Here is a 21,608-nt window from a genome sequence, read left to right as displayed (position 1 = left end):
CAAGTAGTAATCAAGCTTTTTCAGCATGGCTTTGTCAGGGAGTGATCAAATTTCACAGGTTTGACTGAGTTTCTCAATGAGTTGAGATGGTGCACAGATGAGGGTAATACAGTTGATGTAGTCCATAAAGACTTCAGTACGGCTTTTAACAAGGCCTCACAAGAGACACTGGTTAAGAAAGTAAGAGCCCCTAGGATCCAGGGCAATTTGGCAATCTGAATCCAAAATTCATTAGTGTTAGGAGGCAGACAGTGATGATCAAAAGTTGTTCTCTGGAAACTGGTGTCCAGTGGCATACCACAGAGTTTGGTGCTGTTCACTTGCTGTTTGTAGTGTACCTTAATGATGTAGACATGAACGTAGGAGGTTTGACCAATACATTTGTAGATGACATTTACCACAACACCAATTTTTGTGTTGAGGAGGACAGCCTTAGACTACAGGACAATATAGATGGGCAGAACAGTGGCACACGAATTTAAATCTGGAAAGGTATCAAGTGATGACAAGGCAAGGTGGTATGTGATGAATGCTGGGAACGTAATAAGTACAGAAGATCAAATGGACCTTGATATGCATGCCCACAGGTCCTTGGAGGCAACAGGCTATGTGAATGAGGTGGTTAAAAAGTATATGGGACCCTTGCCTTTATTACTCAAAGCATTAAATACAAGAGAAGGAGGGTTATGACGTAGCTGGAGTATTGTGTGCAATTCTATATTGTGTGCCACACTATATCAAGGATGAGATTGGTCCAGACAGGGTGTGGAGTACATTGGTGCTTGTTGACCAGCATGGACGTGATTGGCAAAACAGCCTCTTTCTATGCTGTAAAACCCTATACTCTGTGAACTAGTGCAAAAATGAAATACAGAAGTCATTTATAGTATAGTATATAATCATGACAAAGAAAATAAAAGAAGCGGGGCCGAATATGGTCTGTAAAGATCTGCGCATGGAACCCTTGACTGAGCTATTTAGATTTGGCGTATTGGATTTTCAGAAGGGTTTTTGATAAGGTCCTCATAAGAGGTTAATGGGCAAAGTTAAAGCATATGAAATAGGAGGTAATAAATTAGCTTGGATTGAGAATTGCTTAAAAGCAAGGGAACAGAGTGGGAATATATGGGTCCTTTTCCAAGTGGCAGAAAGTAATTAACGGGGTATCATAAGGATTCATACTTGAGCCCAAGCTATTCATGATACATATAAATGCCCAAAGTTTTATTGACCATGCTAACTATTTAAGTTTGCAAGTCTTTGTAACCGATACCTGTGATGATGTAAAATGTTTGACAATATTTAGCTAATTTAGGCAGCAGCTCTGGAAAAGCAGATGATTGTCGTTATTATTACAATAAAACAATTAAAAATGATGTCAAATTACACAAGAAGACAAGTTCACCAGGTCCTTTCACAACCACAGGGTGTCACTCAACACTTTATAGCTAATGTCGCACTATTTTTGAATTGTAGTCAAACTCTTTTGTGGCAAGATGTGATCCCAGTAGCAACAGCGTGACTAGACGTTTGAGTTTCTGTAACAGTTAATAGTGGGTATCACATGAGCTCCAACCCACTGTTTTTGGCAGGGAGCAATAAGTCAGGAAAATGTGAAAATTCTCTTCTCACCTTAATGATGATCTCAGTTTTACCATCCACATCCTCAGCTGAATGAAATGGCACCTGGCTCTGGTACTGGTTTAGATTCTAAGTTTAACAGGAAACAAACTACTTGTCAGTGTATTGCACCTCAGCCTCATTTAACATTTCCAATTTTTAATCAACAGAGCAAAACTCAAAATCAATTTGAACCTAATCTTCAAAACATTGTTTTAAATATCTCTTATCAAGCAAAGCCCACATTAATTCACACACTTTATTAGCACCACCTGCTCAGCCTCATGACCAAGGAGACTGAAGGGCTGAAATCCTCTCCATAATAGTTTTAGTGCAAAAATATGGAAAATGTGACTTGAATTTGGATCGGATTTATTTTTTTCCACCAAAATGACTGACGGGAATAAACTATTATTTAGCTTGTCAGACAAGAAGGGCAGGCCAGAGAGGAGCAGCTCTCAAAGTTTCTCAAAGCAAGACTTGGTAGAGAGGAAAACAGATATGTTGTGAAGATGGAATGAATTGAGAAATTAAGGTCAGTGAAGGTAAAAGCTTTCTCATTGAAGATAGTGTAGCGTAGGGGATTCACAGAAGGCTAAGGTAGGAGACGAAAGGAGAATTTTATATTTGAATATCGAACATCATCAGCAAGTTAACTGGCCTTGGCAGGCAATCAGTTGCAAGGATCTGTTCTGGAGAGTTTGGAGATTATGGTGCATAGTATATAGGAGGCTAGTGAAAATAAAAGAACAAAAAATTATATTTAAACTGTGTCTTTAACCTAATGAAATCTTCCAAGGTGTTTAACAGAAGTATTTTAAAATGACACTGAGCAGGAAAAGGAGGTATTAGGTCAAATGACTAAAAGCTTGGTCAAAGAAGTAGGTTTTAAGGAGATTCTTAACAGAGGAACGCCAGGCAGTGAAGTGGAAAGGGGTGGGGAGGGAATTCCAGAGTTAGGACTCAAGCACTTGAAGACATAGCTACCAATGGTGTACTGATCAAAATTAGGAATGCACAAGAAGCTAGAATCAGAGGAGTAGAGCGATATATCTTGGGGGTAGAGAAGATTACAGAGGCAAAGTTGGGTAATGCCATGGAGGGATTTGAAAGCAGGGCGATGAATTTAAAAACCAGGAGCCCAAAGTGAGTCATTGAATATAGGAGTGTCAGGTAATAGGATACAGTGTGAGTTAAAATACAGTCAACTTGAGACAACCTCAAGTTTATGGAGGATAGAATGTTTGAGATCAGCCAGGAATGTACTGAAATAATTGGGTCTAAAAGTAACAAAGACATGAATGAGGGTCTCAGCAGAAAGAAGCTGAGAAAAAGGGTGAAGTCAGGCAGTGTTACAGAAGTAGAAGTGTACACAGTTTTAATAAATGGTAAGAATATGAGGCCAGTGGCTTGAATCGGGATCAGATGGAACAGTAACGGTGTATAAAGACTGGCTGAATTTTAGACAGTTAGAATGGGAACTGAAAACAATCATTTCAATCTTCACAGAATGGGATTTAAGGAAATTTTTGCTCATTCAATACAGGAAATCAAATAAACAATTGGACAATTTAACAACAGTGGAGGCATTGGCCAGATGTCATCAGCATACATGTGAAAATTAATGTTGCATTTTTGTATGCTGTTGCCAAAGGGCAGCATGGAGATGGGAATAGGAGGGAGCCATGGATAGATCCTTGGGGACACGAGAGGTAACAATGCAGGAGCAAGAAGAGAAGCCATTACTAGGTCATGTTTGGAAGTGATGGTAACATTGTGAAGAGTTTCAGCAGCAGAAGAGGTGTGAACAGCTGAGATAATACTGACCTTCATTTTTTCAGCAGCCTTACTGGTGAATCAAACCTGGGCTCAGAGTTGAACAAAACTCTGAGGTGGCTTACTCCCTAAACAAGGAACTGCTGAGTGGAAAGCAGTCATGCAGCAGGGAAGACAGGACTGCAGAAGGGGGAGGGAGGAGCTGGCTAAGTTGGGGGGGGTGGGAATAAAAAAAGTGAGGAAACAACAAACCATCTCCAAATACCAGCTCCCACTGGCTAGTTAGTTTGCGACTGGAATGGGAGATTGGATCATGGAATATGTTCCCAGATCACAAATTGGTGTCCTTGGTTGGGACCAGGTTGTGAATAAGATCCAGGCCTCTATACCCTTAAATTGTCCGGCCACCTGATGCAGTCCCATGGTCTGACTGACATCAAAGCTAATGTCTTTACAGAGATTATCCCAGCTGCTGTACCATATACCTCGCTTGGCATGAGATTAATGCCACTTACCCCTTTCCTTTCACGGTCTGCCTGCAGTTTGGCTTGTGCAATCGCACCATCTTTTGAAGCGATGCTGGCTTGCTTTGCTTGCTCAATCAGTGTCTTCAACTGCTGAGCTGTGGCCATCAATGAGGTGACCATCTCTTCTAGGTACAGCCAGCTGCGCTGCTCAGCTACCTCCAATCCATTCAAGGTCGTGGATGAGATGGTTTTGGTTGGGGTGGAGGGAGTTGGCACTGCAAGGGCAGGGAGCGAGGTTAACACTGTAGAAAGCAAAGAAAGAAGATAGTGATGGCTACATCGAAACTCTCAGATATCATTATCCAAAGATGTGAAGCCAATACACGATCTCAAAAGTGAGCACAACAGTCTGACTGTCCTGGACCAAGTGACTGGTGGCCACAGCTGCTCAGTGTGAATACATCTGCAATAATTGAACAGGTCTGCATCTATCCTAAACCCTTACATAACAATCCCCTGCCCTTCTTCATCCATCACCTCGGTTCTTTCCTTATCTGTGACTCACCTTGTGTTCCCTCCTCAAACTCACTAATACCCTTTGACATATGCGTGTCAGGGCTGGCAGCTGCTCCCAGTGATGTTGGCGATACAGACTGCGGAGGTGAGCGTGAGGGTCCTGTCGTATTGCTTTCCACCTGGGTTTGTGGTCTCCCTGTGGAAAGAGATGGTGATCCATGAGCTCTCAGAATAGATTTTAACTACACAATGTCAATACAGACACCCTTATGTACATTATCTCTACAATGAAAGAATTTACAGTGTCTGCAGTGAATCCAGCAAAAGTGTAAGTTACCATCACTATGACCTTGTGTTACCAGTCACTGTACCAACCTTGAGCACCGTTGTCTCCACAGACTTCAGGAACCCCCAGCCCTGTACGGCCTCCCTGGCGGTGAGCCTCATGCGCTTGTAGGGGGTAAGGGGTTTTATTTGTTGTATCCCACCACCAGTCTCGGCAGGGCTGTGTCTGGTGAATGCCGTCCTCTGAAGAGAAAGAGCAGAATGCATTGTTTGTAAAAGATGAATATTCTGTAAATCAAACTATCATTCATGTGCATGGGAACAAAACACCAAATGCTTTAAGAAGCTGACAATGAAGAGACATAGTGAAAGTACTTCTGTTGGACTTGTGTCCAGTTAGCCAGCAACTGCAACCTGCGAATATGCAGCAGCAATGCCTTCTCTGAAACGAACCAAATATAACATTTGCTGAAAATCTAAAATATAAACAGAACATGTTGGAAATACTCAGCAGGTCAAGAAGCAACCATACAGACTGAAACACAGTTAATGTTTCAAGTCAATGGCTTCAAGAACTTAGAAACTTAAAGCAAACACAGGGACAGGAAGAATAGGATGGGCAGATATAGATGAAAAGACCTCTAATGGAGAGGAGTCACAATTGAGTTACACTTTATCTGTAGCTGCCTGCTTTCACTAATGTCAGAATAATTGGTATTCCTTGCAGGTGCACAGACAGAGATCACCACCAGCTTATGGCTAGGTTAAAACTCATCTTCTGGGGATGTAGCTCCAGGTGAGGCTTGCCTTGGTGGAGGCGGCTCTGGTGTGGTTGGCATCAATGATCTAGATTTTTAAAAACTGTAAGCTTGGTAAGAAAATCACACAATAAGTAAAATTAAAGATATTGAACAGACAACTACTTTCCAAAGCTAAAACAGAGAATACTGTAAATATACAGGGCTTTCAGTGTTTGCAAGGAGACAAGTCAGCAATTCAGCTGTTAATTGTACAGAATCACGCAATGATACAACACAGAAGTATGTTGTGCTTATACCAGCTCATTGAAAGAGCTGTTCAGTTAGTCCCACTCCCAGGCACATTTTCCCTTAACCCTGGAAATATTCAAAGTTATTTTTATATATTTGCTCAAGGGATATGGGCATCGCTGGCTAGACCAGCATTTGTTGCCTATTCCTAATTGCCATGGAGCAGGTAGTGTTGAGTTGCCTTTTTGAACGACTACAACTCTTGGGATGCAGGGAAACCCACAGAATGCTGTTAGGAAGCAAGTTTGAGGATTTTCACCCAGCGATAGTGAAGGACCAGCGATATTGTTCTAATGGAAAGTATTCAATCACATTCATGACTTGAGTCTTGAAGATGAGGACAAGCAGTGGGAAGATAGAAGTCGAGTCACTCATCACAAAATTCCTCGCATCTGACCTACTCTTGTAGGCACAGTATTCATATAACTGGTTCAGTTCAATTTCTAGTCAATGATAATCACAGGATGTTGATAGTGGGAGCTTCAGCAATAGCAATGTAATTAAATGTCAAAAAGCAACAGTTAGATTCTCTCTTGTTGGAGATGAGCACTGACTGTCACTTGTGCGGTGTGAAGGTTACTTGTAACATTTCAGCTCAAGCCTGGATATTGTCCAGATCTGACTGCATATAGACTGCTGACTGGTTCAGTATTTGAAGAATTGCAGATGCTGCTGAACAATGTTCAGCTATCTGCGAACATCCCCATTCTGACCTCATGGAAGAGGGAACTGATGAGGTGGTTGAAGATGTCTGGGCCTCAGACACCAATCTCTTGGGCTAGGTATGTGTGCAAACAGTGGAGAACTTTGATTACTACCAACACCACCATGACAACCACCCATCATATTCCCCTTAACTCCACCCCTTGATTCCTATTGACTCCAATTTAGGTAGGGCTCCTTGATGCCAAAGTCAGTCAAATCCTACCTTGATGTTAAGGGCAGTCACGATCACCTTAGCACTGGGGCAGCATTCCCTCTAATTTCTTTTCCTTCTCCATGGACATCCAAGATCTATATGAGGCAGTGACTTTTTGAACTGGAAGTTAATGCTGTATCCTTATCGGCATGCTAATTGGCATGTATAGAATGTCGAAGTGGGTGTGTGCATGTAGAGCTGAGAAGAAATATTGCTCTGGAGTTCAGATCTTTTACACATTTAGACCAAGGCAGTAATAAAATAAGGAGCTAAGTGGCTCTGGCAGAACCCAAGCTGAGCAATACTAAGCAGATTATTACTTTGTAAGAACTGCTTGATTGCACCATCACTGACATCTTCTATCACCTTGTCAAGAGTGGACCAACAGAGCGGTAACTGGCTTGGTTGGATTTATCCTGCTTTTTGTGCACTGGACAAACTTGGGTAATTTTCCAAATTGTTTAGATGCCTATATTGCAGTTACACTGGAACAGCTTAGCTAGAGGCATAGCTAGTTCTGAAGCACAAGTCTTCACTACTATTGTCGGACTGTTGTCAGGGCCCATAGCTTTTGCAATATCCAGGGCCTTCAGCCATTTCTTGATACCACTTGGAGTGAACTGAATTGACTGAAACCTAGTGTCTGTAATGGTGCGACCTCAGGAGACAGCCAAAATGGATCATACATTCATCACTTTTGGCTGAAGATGGATGTGAATGCTTCAGGACTGTATTTTGCATTGATGTGCTAGGCTCTTCCATCGTTGAGGCGAGGAATATTTACAGAGTCTTTTCCTCCTGTTAGTTGCATTAACTGTTCATCACCATGCACAACTGAATGTAGCAGTCCTGCAGAGCTTCAATCTGATTCGTTGGTTTTGGGATCACCTAGCTCTGACCACTGAACGCTGCATCTACTGTTTGGTAGGCAATTGTTCACCCATGTTGAAACCTCAGTTTTAGGTTTGCCTGGTGCTGCTGCTAGCACACCCTCCTGCATTCTCCATTGAACCAGGTCTGATATCCTGGCTTGATAGTAATGATAGAGTGACGTTAGAGATTGAGGTTGAATAGAATTCTACTGCTGATGGTCCTCAATTTCTCATGCTTGCCTAGTTTTGAGATTGTTTCCAATATGAAGATGAATCTTTGTCGCCAACAGGACTGTGTGGTGGTTGCTCCTATCAATACTGTCATGGACAAGCCTAAATGTGACTGGTAGACTGGTAAGGACAAGATGATGCAAGTTTTTTCCCTTATGTTTGTTTCCTTCACTGCATCTGCAGACCCAGTTTAACAGCTATGTCAGCAGTTGCGCTTCCACCAAATCTTGGTGATGAACAGTGAAGTCCTCTATACTAATCTCAGTGCTTCTTCCAAGTGGTGTTTAATATGGAAGAATACCAATTCATCATTGGCCTGGAGGTGGGGAAGCAGAACATACCCAGAGATGGTGCGGATGGTGTCTGCCTCATTGATTGCCAGAGTATGAATATGCCAGGCTGTTGTTTGACAATTTCGTGCAACAAGTCCCCAGATGTTAGGAAGGAGGATTTGGCAGCGTTAACAGGACTGCATTTGCCATTATAGTTTCCAGTGCCTAGGTTGATGCTTGTTACTCCACCTAGTCTCATTCCTTTCTTTAGACTTTGTAGCAGTTTGGATACAACTGAGTGGCCTACTAGGCCATTTCAGAGGTCAGTTAAGGGTCAGTCACATTTCTGTGAGTCTGCAGTCACACGTAGGCCAGACAAGGTAAGAACAACAGATTGCCTTCCATTTGTGGACCAAACAAGGTATTTTAAAACAAAATCAACCTCAACCCTCTGGCCCAAACATTTACGTGCTTCACTCTTGAAAGGGGCCAAGCATTTTTGCTTTTTATTCTGACTTTCTGCTTGCACAGTTGTACAGTGCAAAAATCTAGGACTTCATAGATGAGAAATACTCTAGATTTATCAGCAAAGCACATCAAAGTTCTGACTGTCAGTGTCCACAGAGACAGCACAGCCTTACCGACAATACAACCATTTTAACAACTCCTTGACATGACAAAACATTATAAATAATTGTACTTAATGCTAAATTATACCAAGGTATTTTGGGTTGTGCAAATACCTTTATCACAAGTTGTTCAACTAATGTAATTTCTATCACTAAGCGACTGTACACTTGAAGTACATTAATATTCTTGTTGTTGTGAAGCTCAGAGGTGACATGTTCGGAAGTGTGTGAAATCTTACTCCAATGTCAAGACATAACATGGGTAAGTGCACATAATGTGATCTTTAAAAAGAAAAACCTCTTTAAAATATTCTCATAATTCCAAATTCATTTAATCTTTTACCGGTTAAGATCTATTGCCTTTCATCCAATTACAAATATTCCCCTTTGTTCTTGTTCCCATTTCCTTTTCCATGGTTCTGCATTAATTTTAAATCTGTTTACCTTTAACATTCTTCAGTTCTGATGAAAGGTCACTGGCCTGAAATTTTCATGCTGTTTCACCCTCCACAGAGGCTGCCTGGCCAGTGGAGTATTTTCAGCATTTTGTTTTATTTCAAGTTTTCCAGTATTTTGTTCATTATTCAAAATTTGCAGATGATACAGAAGTTGAAAGCATTATGAGCTGTGAGGAGGATAATGTGGAATTTCAAAAGGACACAGAAAAGTTGATGGAAGGGCAGACAGGTGGCAGATGAAGTTGAATGTGGAGAAATATGCAGTGATTAATTTTGCTGGGAAGAAAATAGAGAGAAAATATGAGTACAATATGCTCAAGGTAACCCCCCAATACTGTCAGGTGAAAGTTGCAGAATTTTGACGAATGTCAGAAACATCTACCAGGTTTTTAAGATTTAGGTAAAGCAGACATCAATGAGATGACTCAGAGGCTGTCCATAGTAAACAGGGCAAATCTGTTAATGAGTAAAGCAAAAGATTACGTTGGCAGTGTCAGAAAATAATTTAATATTATACGAAACTGGTTTATATCCCTAAGGAGCAGAGTTTTACCTGTCTAAAGATGACTAAAGAGGTAAGAGACAACTCTTTAAAAAAAAGTATAACAAAATATGATTAGCCTGGAGACTGGGAAAGATAAAAAGAACATTAAAGAGTGAAAAGACTAATATTAAAGAGCTACAAATAAAAGTATGAAAAGCAACTTGCAAGGGATACAAAAAATAGCAAAAATGTTTACAATCATATTAGCAAAAAAAGATATCGATCAGAAGCAATGTGAGCCATATAACTGAAAATGATGGGTCAAATGACGTCTTCCTGTAGCATAAACTTTCTATGTTTCTTCTGTCAATTAAAATAAATAAACAGTCATCATTTTGAATAACTTACTCACATTATTAGCTATAAAATGACACTGGTTCTCAAACTGAGGCCTGCAAAGATGCTCAGTCAGATCTGACCTGGAGGACAGCCAATGTGGTACCATTATTCAAGAAGGCAGCAAGGGATAAGCCAGGAAACTACAGACTAGTCAGTCTAACCTCAGTGATGGGAAACTATTGGAAGCAATTCTGAGGAACAAAATTAATCTGCACTTGGAAAGGCAGGGAATAATCAAAAACAAACAAACAGTCAGCATGTTTTTGTTAAGGGGAGCTCATGTATGGCCAAGTTGATTGAAATTTTTTTAAGAAGATGAGGGCAATGCATTCAATGTAGTCTACTTGGACTACAGCAAAGCTTTTGATAAGGTCCAATATGGGAGAGTGAAGAGCTCATGGGATCCAAGGAAATGTGGCTAATTTGATCCAGAATTGTCTGAGTGGTAGAAAGCAGAGGGTTGACGGTTAAGAAGATAAAGAAGGCAAATGGGATTTTGCCTTTATCAGCTGAGGCACAGAGTTTAAGGGCAGGAACGTTTACCTGGAGATAACAAGGTGTAGAGTTGGATGAACTCTACACATCAGAGGAGCAGGAAAGCTGACGTTTTGGGTCTAGACCCTTTCCTGCTCCTCTGATGCTGCTTGGCCTGCTGTGTTCATCCAGCTCTACACCTTGTTATCTCAGATTCTCCAGCATCGGCAGTTCCTACTATCTCTGTAACAACGCTTACCTGGAACTGTGTTTAAAAAAATTGGTTATGTCACAGCTTAAGCATTGTGTGGAATTCTAGAATCCACATGAAAGAACAGATGTGACTGCACTGGAGAGGGTACAGAGGAGATTTACCAGGATGTTGCCTGGGTTGGAGAGTTTGACTTATGAAGAGAGATTGGATAAACTGAGACAAAATCAGAAATCGCTGGAAAGACTCAGCAAATCTGACAGCATCTGTGGAGAGAAAGCAGAGTTAACACTGAGTCCAGTGATCCTTCTTCAGACTGACTGTAGCTAGGAGAATGTTGGTACCTATGCCAGAGAATGGATGGGGGCAGGGAGAAAATAGTAAATGACTGGTGGAGATGGAACCCAGAAAGAGAGACAAACAAAAAACCGAAAGAACTGTAGATGCCGGAAATCGGAAACAAAACAGAAATTGTTGGAAAATCTCAGCAGATCTTGGCAGCATCTGTGGAGAGAAATCAGAGTTAATGCTTCAGGTCCAGTGGACAAAGGAATGGACATAGGTCAGCCTGGGCGAATGAAAAGCTGCTAACGGGGATCATCAGTGGTTGACAATGGGTTGTTTATGGTAGACGCCCATACAATGACAAGGACTGGTGCATGGGAGTTGGTGTAAGGAGACGGGACAAGGTGCTCAGTCCCTAAAATGATTGAACTTGATATTGAGTCCAGAAGGTTGCAGGGTTCCCAAGCGGTAATGACATGTTGCTCTTCCAGTTTGTGCTGAATGTCGCTGGAGCACTATAGCAAGGCCAAGACAGAGACATTGGCCAGAGAACAGGGTGATGTGTTGAAATGGCAGGCAACCAGAAGCTCAGAGTCATTTTTGCGACACTCACTTAACCTATCTATATCCCTTCACAGACTCATTGTGCCCACCTTACAATTTGCTTTCCAACCTATCTTTGTCATCAGCAAATTTGGCTACAAAACAATTGTGGGGGGAGGGGCGGGAGAGAGAGAAAGAGAGAAAGAAAGAAAGAAAGAGAGAAAGAGAGAAAGAGAGAAAGAAAGAGAGAAAGAGAGAAAGAGAGAAAGAAAGAAAGAGAGAAAGAGAAAGAAAGAAAGAAAGAAAGAAAGAAAGAGAGAAAGAGAGAAAGAAAGAAAAGAACGAAAGAAAGCAAGCGAGAGAGAGAGGGGGAGAGAGGGAAAGAGCGACTGGGCAGTAGGGAGATGGGGAGTGGGAGCAGAGTGACAGAACAAGAAGCAATGAGATACTGAACAGCAGGCGGCAGACAGAGACAGTAAGTGATCAAACAGTGAGACGACAAGAGAGAGCTACGAGGCAAGGGACTGTGAGGGGCGCTGGGAGAGAGAGGAGAGACAGAGAGAGATAGATAGAGAGATTGAATGACCTACTCCTGTTCCTATGTAGAGTGAGGGAGCTAACACAAAGTTAGGCGACATTGTAAACAGTGTAAATGATGGCATACAATTGCAAAGGGATATTGATAAACGAGGTAAATGGACAAAATTTTCCAGATGAATTTCACTGTAAACAAGTGTGAGGATGTTTCAGCCTGAGAAAGGATAGATCGGGGTACTTTCTAGATGGTATAAAGTTAAATAGAGTCGATGTCCAAAGAGACTCAGGGGTACAGGTGCAGCAAACAATCCAGAAAGCTAATGGAATGCTGACCTTTATATCTAGAGGGCTGGAGTACAAGGATGCAGAAGTTATGCTGCAGTTAAACAAAACCCTGGTTAGATAACACTTGGAGTACTGTGAGCAGATCTGGGCACTACCCCTTAGGAAGGATATAATGGCCTTGGATGGAGTACAATAGATACCTGGTCTTCAGGGGTTAAATTACGGGAGAGATTGTACTAATTAGGCCAGTTTCTTTCTAAAATTTAGAGGTGATCTTATTGAAATCTCCAGGACGTTAACAGGAAAGAACAGGATAGATAAACTATTTCCAGTGGTTGGAGATTAGAGAACTAGGGGGCACAGTCTAAAAATTAGGGCCAGAATGTTCAGGAGCACTGTTCAGAAACACCCCTACATACAAAGAGCAGTAGAGATTTGGAACTCTCCTTTATAAATGGCAGTTGATGCTAGATCAGTTGTTATTTTTAAATCTGAGATTGATTTCTTTTCTTAAGCAAAAGGTATTAAGGGATTTTTTTTTCCTTATTCATTCACAGGATGAGGGCATTGCTGGCTAGGCAGCATTTATTGCCCATCCCTAATTGCCCAGAAGGCTGTTAAGAGTCAACCACATTGCTGCGGGTCTGGAGTCACATGTAGGCCAAACCAGGTAAGAATAGCAGTTTCCTATGGGACAAAGGCAAGTAGATAGAGGTAGGTCACAGATCAGCCATGATCTCACTGAATGGCAGAACAGGCTCAAAGGGCCGAATAGCCTATTCCTGTTCCTGTAGAGAGTGAAGGGTGAGATGAAAAAGAGCTGGGAGCAGGGAGGCAGCAAGGGATGACAGAGTGTGCAAGGAGAGAAAGGAGAGAGAGGGAGAAGTAAAGACAGCAAGGGAGTAAGGCAGAGAGAGGGTAGAGAGAGACAGAGAGGAAGGAGAGATCAGAAGAAAGAGAGAACAGACAGAAGGAAGAAAAGAAAGGGACGGGAAGAAGAGATAGAGGGAACAGAGTGTGGAAGAGATTAGAGACAAAAAGGGGAGTAGGGGAAGAGATAAGAGAAAAAGTGAGGGGTGATAAGAGTGAATGCGAGCAAGGATAGTAAAGGGCAGGGAAAGTTAGAAGGGATGAAGAGGAAATGAAAGTGAGTGAGGTGTGAATGTGTATATGTGCATATGTCTACATGTGTGTGTGAGTGAGAGAGAGAGAGTGACATACAGACAGGCAGAGGGACAGCAGGTTGGAGGTGTGGGTCAGCAGAACACAAAGGGCTGAGCTTCCCCTCTCACGGCAAGGCTGGTCAAGGTCAGCTGTTGCATCCTGTAGTCTTCCAGTCTGGAATTATCCAATGGGCACAAGCAGGCAATCTGAGGCTGTGATCTCAATTTAAAATCACATGGTACTTACTCCATTCAGCAGAAATTGAAATGCATCACTGAACACAAAAATCATTTGGCAGCAAGGGGAAGAGAATGTACAATTTATAGCAAAGCTATCTACAGTCACTTATTCCAACCCCCATAGCTTGTAATTTGCTCTATAAAATCTTGAATGCGCATATGGTTCCTTTCATCCATGATAATTAGAAAACATTTACAATTACTAACTTTAGACTGAAAATTAACAGAAGATGAGGAGCAATTAACACAGCAAATGGTGCCAGAAAATGATTTAGATGATTTCACTCGCTTCCTTGAGGCTTTAAACTCTGCAGTTTGTGAAAAAGTACTGCTGTTTATTGGTAAAGTGGTGATTAACTGCAATCTCACAGCCACTCAGACACAGTCCAGGATAGATAAACTCTTGAAAGGCCTGCTGGTCTATTCACTGCCTGCCATTCTCCCCAGCTGAGTGGGAATTATACTGAAGCTGATCCAACTTACTGAAGCAGTTAGTCTCTTGGGCAAAGAATGTAAAGCTTTAAAATAAATTCACTACAGTTATTAAAATATTTTTATATAATTTTTTAAATGCTTCAATCAACCTGTTTGGACATATTATGACTCCGCTCCAGTGCAGGTGAGACTTGAACCTTTTGACCCAGGGATATAGACATCAATAGCGTACCGAAGAGGCCTTGTCTTGTAATGATCAGTTCAATAGATGGCACACTTAAGGAGATAGGGAATGGGATTAGCACCATTACCCAGTTGAGGTTAAACACAAACACAAATTGCTTGAATCAAATGGCTAGTTCATTTATTCATTCATGGGATGTGGGTGTCACTGGCTAGGCCATCTTTTAATGCCCATCCCTAATTACCCAGGGGGCAGTTAAGTATCAACCACATTGCTGTGGGTCTACAGTCACATACCAGACCAGGTAAGGATGGCAGTTTCCTTCCCTGAAGGACATTAGTGAACCAGGTGTGTTTTTCTGGTAGTTGGCAATGGATTCATGGTCATCGTTAGACTCTTAATTATACCGTCTTCGAACCTGGGTCCCCAGAACATTACTTGGGTCGCTGGACTAACAGTCTAGCAATAACACTACTAGGCCATCGCTTCCCTTGTACCATGTTATAAATTCTATGTAACCCCTTTAAAAATAGAAATTTAATACAATTAATACATTTATTCTGCATTCAAATGTTCTATTAAAATATTCCTCACACAAATCTATCTCCATACAACAGAGGAAAATACACGAGGCAGAAACATTATTATTTGTACTATTTGTTGTTCATATTTTAGTTTCTAATCTTGCCTACGGCAATGACTCAATATTTCTTGCTTTCTAATGCATTATTGCCAATAGGAAAAGGGAGCTGGTGTTTGTTTAAATAATCATTCACCTCAGTTACTCTGGGCAATCTCCATGGAGCAATGATTCATTTGACTGTGTAGTAGATGCCATCACCAATCCAGATGGTCAGAGGTTGGGAATTCTGTAGGGAGTAATTCACCTCCTGTCTTCCCAAAGACTGTCCACCATCTACAAGGCTCAAGTCAGGAATGTGATTAAATAAATATTCTCCACTTACCTGAATAAATGTGGTCTCAACCAGGACAAAGCAATCTGCTAGTTTCAAAATTCACTCCTCCCACCACTATCAAACATTTACTATCACTGTTTATATCATCACTGATTGCAGCATTGCTAATTAACAAATCACTGTCCAACAAAGAGCTCAATTTTTGTTAACATCTCTATCATCATCTGTAACATGAGTTTTGTACAATTCCCTGGAATTCCTAATATTGAATATTTACTTCAAACTATAGGATCACTCATTTCAAATTTCAGAGAGTTCACACTTGCAGGAAACGGCAGGTGTGAAGATGTCAGCACATAGATGACAACAATAGGACTTGTGCAGACCCAGGGATCAGATAATCTGTTTAAATTAGAGGTAACAACATAACTGTCATTACGTCCTCCACAGGGATTGGAATGTGCCAGCCTGTGAATTGAACAAGGGCTTTTGTTTTTCATATCTCTCCCATTTGTTCTGTAGCATATGGGAAGACTGCGGGGATAAAAAAGATGAGCTTCCTGCATCACTCAAAATAGTCACAGGTGAGGATCTGGGTGGTTGCTTGTAAGGAAACCCTACAATTCTCGCACTGTTTCTATGAATCTGTGGCTTCCGCCTGCACTACGATTGATGTCAAGATATTCAATCTTAAACTTGTCTTTTATAAATTTGAACTCCTACTTTATGCTTAAAATTTAACTTTAAACAATATTTTAAACTTACATTTTCCATTTTCTCTGTGATCTTACAACTAGCACGAATATGAGAAAGGAAGTGTGAACAAAATAGGGAGACGTAACTACAAGGAAGGATGTAAAAAAGACTGCCAAATCATCAGGTCCATCCCAACCAGGTCATTTTCACTGAACAATCAACCCCATCCACCTCTGTCAACCTACATCAGCCCCTCGCCCAGCCACCCTAAGCCTCTTCTCACCTGTCCAACCCATCTACCAACACATTCACACCTTCAGCCTCAGTCAATCCAGTTTTAAGGAAATGCAACTGCCTGTGTGGAGTTTGCACATTCTCTGTGTCTGCGTGGGTTTCCTCTGGGTGCTCCGTTTTCCTCCCACAGTCCAAAGATGTGCAGGCTGGTGGATTGGCCATGCTAAATTATCCATAGTGCTCAGGGATTAGGTGAGTTTGGGGAATGGGTTTGGGTGGGATGCTCTGAGGGTCAGTGTGGACTTGTTGGGCTGAAGAGCCTATTTCCACACTGTAAAGATTCTATGGATATATGCAATGTTTTCTTCTCAACCTGTTGTTTTCTACCCATCAACAGCTCCCTTAAGAGCATTTTACCAAAAGGTATCTCCAGCAAAATCCTAGCTGCTGCTAACTGTTTCACTTCAGAAACTAGAGGATACTTATTCAAATGTACCACTTAGTGTGCACACTATCTCTTTAATTACCATTCATAATAGATTACTAACTACACTACTTTCTGCATTTGTCTCAGAACAGTGCCTTGAAATAGTCAGTCATCAGTCATCAGTCATCAGAATGCAATTGTATCTTTGGACACAGAAAACATCAGTTGCATTCTTACCCCACAACTGAGAAGGAATTACACATATAACGAGAGGTTCTCTAAATTGTTCAGATTAATGGGAGTTCATGCATATTAAACAACTTGATCAGCTATTGAAGTCTTTATTGGTGCCAGGCCAATAGATAAATTCAAGTATCAATATTTTGTTTCTTTTCTGCACTCATGTGGTCTGTGCGTACATGGTTAATATGCATATATATATCTTGATTTAGAGTTTATGGAATATCTTTGTTCTCAGCTGGATTCAGAAATCTACTAAGAGAAGCAGGAATCTGTGACCCAAGTTCATATTTTATTTCAAATCACACCCTTGGATCTTCACAGATTGTTGTTGTGGAAGCGCATGCGAGAGGTTTTAATGCATAATTTCCCACAGTTTGAGATTGGTATGCACAATGAAATACTTGCCAAACAGGTACGGGGGGATCTATTGTATTTCAAAAACTAAATGAGTTCCCTTTCTATGGTGGAGCAGTTTTCTTGAGCTGTCATAAGGGCGTTAAGACCAAATGCTTGTCTTGGCTAGGCTTGCCATCCTATAATAGACATATTCAGAGACCTTTCTGGAATGCATCTACTTTCAATGTGGGAAGCTTGGAGGGAGCATAACATTGAAGAATACATTTGCTGGATGATAAAGCGTACTTGAGAGATTGAATGATATGTTGGTAATCTTCCTACCTATGCATGTTGTATCTTCACAGGGGAAATCTCAAAGAATAAATTGAGATAAAAAGTTGATGAAGCAATGGCCTCATTGTCTTGTGATATGGGTACCTTTTGTAGATCATCGATTTTGGTAGGATCAGGTCTTGTACTATTTGAAGATTATTTTGATCCAAAGAAGTTAATTTGGCTTGTATTAATATTACACTTTTTGCATTGAAAACAAGACCACGCTGTTTGTATGAGCTGATGAAGGTGTATCATGCTCATGCTGTTCTTCTGAGAACTGTAATGGTATTATAATACAGATAACCTGACAGATTCTCCAAGATACAATCCATAAATTTTTAGAATGTATCCTGGCCAATGGGTAATCTGAGAAAAAGAGGTCCACCGGAAGGTATTCTACAAGTTGGCAGTTCCTGGGACTCTTGGGAAAGATTCTTGGCATCAAGCCTGGAAAATGTTTAGAGTCTGAGAACTTGAGATTAAGCTCTTCCATGGAGGAATCTTGTCTGGACACAGCTGCACTAATCAGTATGATTCTGAGCTTTGTGAATGATGGAGATAGCCAAACAGTAAGCACAGGTAAGGTCTTCTTAATGTTCAAAAATGTTTTTAAAATTTTTTATTGTATTTTGCTGAATTTTGTTCTCAGGTTGATTGCAATACATTGGAGCTGTCCTTTACAAAAATGCCCTTAAACAGTCCCACTTTTAAAAACTGTTTCTTGCTTCAATACAGCTATATCTTTCAAACTTAGTTGTTTAAATGTAGCTTCAGCTCTGAGCTCGGAGAGATGAAGAATGACTGTTAGGAAAATAAGTTTTGTAACTGTCACTTCAGTACCAACTTGCTGTCACTAGCTTCTAGTATCACCTTGCTTCCATGAAAGCAACCATGATGTAACTACCTGCTTCATGGTTTTCTTTATGTTAGCTGACATAATATATACCACAAAAAGCTGGGTTCATATTGAGTAAGATATCTGGAAGTTTAATTTACTTATTTTATACATTTAGCAGATGTGGGCTTCGCTGGCTGAGCCCACATTTATTGCCCACCCCTAATTGACCTCAAAAAAGTACTGGTTAACTGCGTTCTTGAAGTGCTGCAGTCCTTTTGGGGTTGATAGACCCACAACGCTGCTTATGCGGTGGTATTCCAGGATTTTGACTTAGCAACAACGAAGCAATGACAACACATTTGCAAGTCAGAATGGTGAATGACTTGGAAACAACCTTGCAGCTGGTGGTGCCCTTGTCTTCTTAGATTGTATTGGTTGTGAGTTTGAAAGGTGCATTGAAGGAGTTTTGGTGTGTTTCTGCAATACATCTTGTAGATGATATATACTGCAGATGTGTGTCACTGGAGGAGGGAGTGAAAATTTGTGGATGTGGTGCCAACCAAGCAGGCTGCGTTGTCCCGGATAGAATCAAGTTTCTTGAATATTTTTGGAGCTGCACACATCCAGATAACACTCCTGGCTTGTGCCTTATAGGCTTTGGGGATTTGGGAAATGCGTTACCTCTGCATGATTGCCAACCTCTGATCTGTTCGTGTAGCCACAGTATTTTTATGGTTGGACAAGTTCAGACTCTGGTAAATAGTAACCCGCAGGATGTTGATAGTGAGGAATTCAGCAATGGTCATGTCACTGAATGTAAAATCCGATAGTTAGATTCTTTCTTGTTGGAGATGGTCATTGTGTGGCACTTGTGTGGTATGAATGCTACTTGCTACTTATCAGTACAAGCTTGGATATTGTCAACTAACTGAACAACTAACTACAAGTCTCAGACTGGGTCATAGATATTTTCTAAATCAATCAGAGTTGTTATTACACGCCTCTGGAGCAGGCAGGACTTGAACCCAGACTTCCTGACTCAGAGGCAGGGACAATACTACAACACCACAAAAGCATACAGTCTAGTTTATATGCTTACTTAGATTATTGTTATATTAATTATACAATTGACTGGCTGACTGACAGACTGATTAGCTAGCTATCTGCTAATAGACCAACTGCCAACTACTAGTGTGTAAAGACCAAATACAAACAAATGAAGTGTGCAGAGAATAAGATGGAGACATTTTATATCAGACCATTGCATATCATCTAGCTGTCGTAAAGGTATAGAGTCTTTCTCAGATCTGTGTCGTGATACAACACACGTTAAGTATAGGAGTGAACTGTACAGAGCAGAAAGCCTCCAAAGTCCATTGCTGGATTGCTCAGAATTCCTCATCCCTTCCAGGTGTGGCATGTGTGCCCCAACATACCAGAGATTAAAAAAAAATCAATTAGCTTTCCTGTTGATCACAATAAAGTGACTATTGCTTGAAAGCTCTTCTATGGATACTGCACAATACTCTAGTCATGATATCTTTCAAGGTCAATTGGACAGCTCACCCTCACTACTGAAGTCACATAGCAAATATCAAGCTTTGGAAGCGTCATGTGAAGCCCGAGTTCAGTGTTAACCACAGCTTTCAGGGCATAGTGACAGGAATGAGGAATGAATAGGGAGGCAGTAGAACAACACTCAGTGGCTTTTACACACACGCAGTGCAAGACAGGGTTTAGCTTGAAAAAAACCTTAAGGAAAAGTCAGAGACTTAGGAAAGGGGTAAGAGCAATTGCGTCATGTAAATGAACAATCCAGAACATGACTTGAATCTTGGTTAGCTTGTATGCATGAGGACATTATTTAAATAACTGAAAACGAAATTTACACAAAGTTGTGGACAAGAACTACATTCGCTCAAAGGCTAATAATGATGTTTACACTGAAATAGTAAAACCAAATATGGTGCACCATATCCTAGTGTCTACTGTATCAAACAAGCAATCCTGAGATCATCATTTCAAACCCAACAAAACACTTCATGGATCAGGAATCCAGGGGCAGTAAATGCTATCCCCACACCCCAATGAAAAAACTATAACTGAACCCTGATCTGCAAATATTGGCCATTGGGCTGGGTGAACTGAAAACTAAGCTGAGTATGATGAACGCTTGGTTTAAACAACCAGCATTTTGAGCTGTGCAACCTTCTCTCAAATTTTTAAATTACATTACTGGCAACTGTATTTACCTGCTGGATTAGTGAAGACATCTCCTTGTGTGGCACTGTCTGAAATAATAGCAGTGGCATCTGCTGCAGATGTTCGTTCAAATGCCAGAGTCCCAGAAGGAGTGATTTGCCCAGCTGGTGTCACTGTAACTGGAAAACAAACAGTTTTTTAAGTATAGAACTCTCATCAATCTCAATAAATTGTTAGAATTTAGTCTCCAACTCCCTCACTTAAGTGTGTTAAATAGTAAATCAATACAGGCTGACGTAGACCTGATGATTTCTAAAGTTAATATAGAAATGAATCAATAATTTCCTCCTGTCCTATCCCAACAATAACAGCTAAGCCATGCTTCCACAACCACTGACACCCTTCATTATCTCTCCCGCAAGGCTATTCTCGGACAGGACACACACAGTGAGTTCCACCAGCCTATTTTACCAGGTTATCATTCACACAGAGTTGGAGTTTGCCATTGTTGAGTTAGTCAGTTCCAACTAGGATGAAAATGAAAATTCCAATAAATTACACTTATTTTGGTGACTGGCAGGTGAAATTCTCTTCTGTACACAACAACAATACAACTTACACCTTTAAATGTAGAATGTAAAATGTGCCAAGTGTCTCACCAAAGAAAACATAAACAAAATTTAGGACTGTCTCCAATAAGAAAATATTGGGACCAATGAGAAAAAGCTTTCAAAATGATAGGTTTTACAGAGATTCTTAAAGGGAAAAGGGCGAGGTAGAGGGACAGAGATGTTTACGGAGGAAATTCCAGAGCTTAGGACACGGGCAGGTGATAGCATGGCAAATCAATGATGGAGGGATGAAAATTAGAGGTGCTCAGGAGGCCAGAAGTGGTAGAGCACAGAGATTTCAGAGGCTTGTACGGCTGCAGGAAATCACAAAGGCAGAGCCAGGTAAGGCCATAGAGACACTTGAACATAAGAATGACAATTTTAAAAATGAGCCATCAGTGGACCAAGAACAAAAGTAAGAACCACCCCAAAAA

The 21,608-nt window shown here is 41.0% G+C and overlaps 1 protein-coding gene across 1 annotated transcript in view; it reads right to left on the bottom strand.

Annotated features, from left to right (window-relative positions):
• Positions 1 to 21,608, bottom strand: part of deaf1 (DEAF1 transcription factor) — a 61,061-nt gene that overhangs the window by 6,526 nt on the left and 32,927 nt on the right. Inside the window, exons 8-12 of the mRNA XM_020528748.2 lie at positions 20,614 to 20,742; positions 4,755 to 4,907; positions 4,429 to 4,575; positions 3,912 to 4,165; positions 1,633 to 1,710 (exon numbers count right to left, since the gene is read on the bottom strand). Coding sequence (XP_020384337.1) covers positions 1,633 to 1,710; positions 3,912 to 4,165; positions 4,429 to 4,575; positions 4,755 to 4,907; positions 20,614 to 20,742 — 761 coding nt within the window. The remainder of the gene's footprint in view (positions 1 to 1,632; positions 1,711 to 3,911; positions 4,166 to 4,428; positions 4,576 to 4,754; positions 4,908 to 20,613; positions 20,743 to 21,608) is intronic.

This window comes from Rhincodon typus, chromosome 17 (assembly GCF_021869965.1).
Source record: "Rhincodon typus isolate 14 chromosome 17, sRhiTyp1.1, whole genome shotgun sequence".
NCBI lineage: Eukaryota > Metazoa > Chordata > Chondrichthyes > Orectolobiformes > Rhincodontidae > Rhincodon > Rhincodon typus.
Note: the sequence above shows the minus strand (reverse complement) of the source record. Positions and strands in the feature narration are given on the sequence as shown.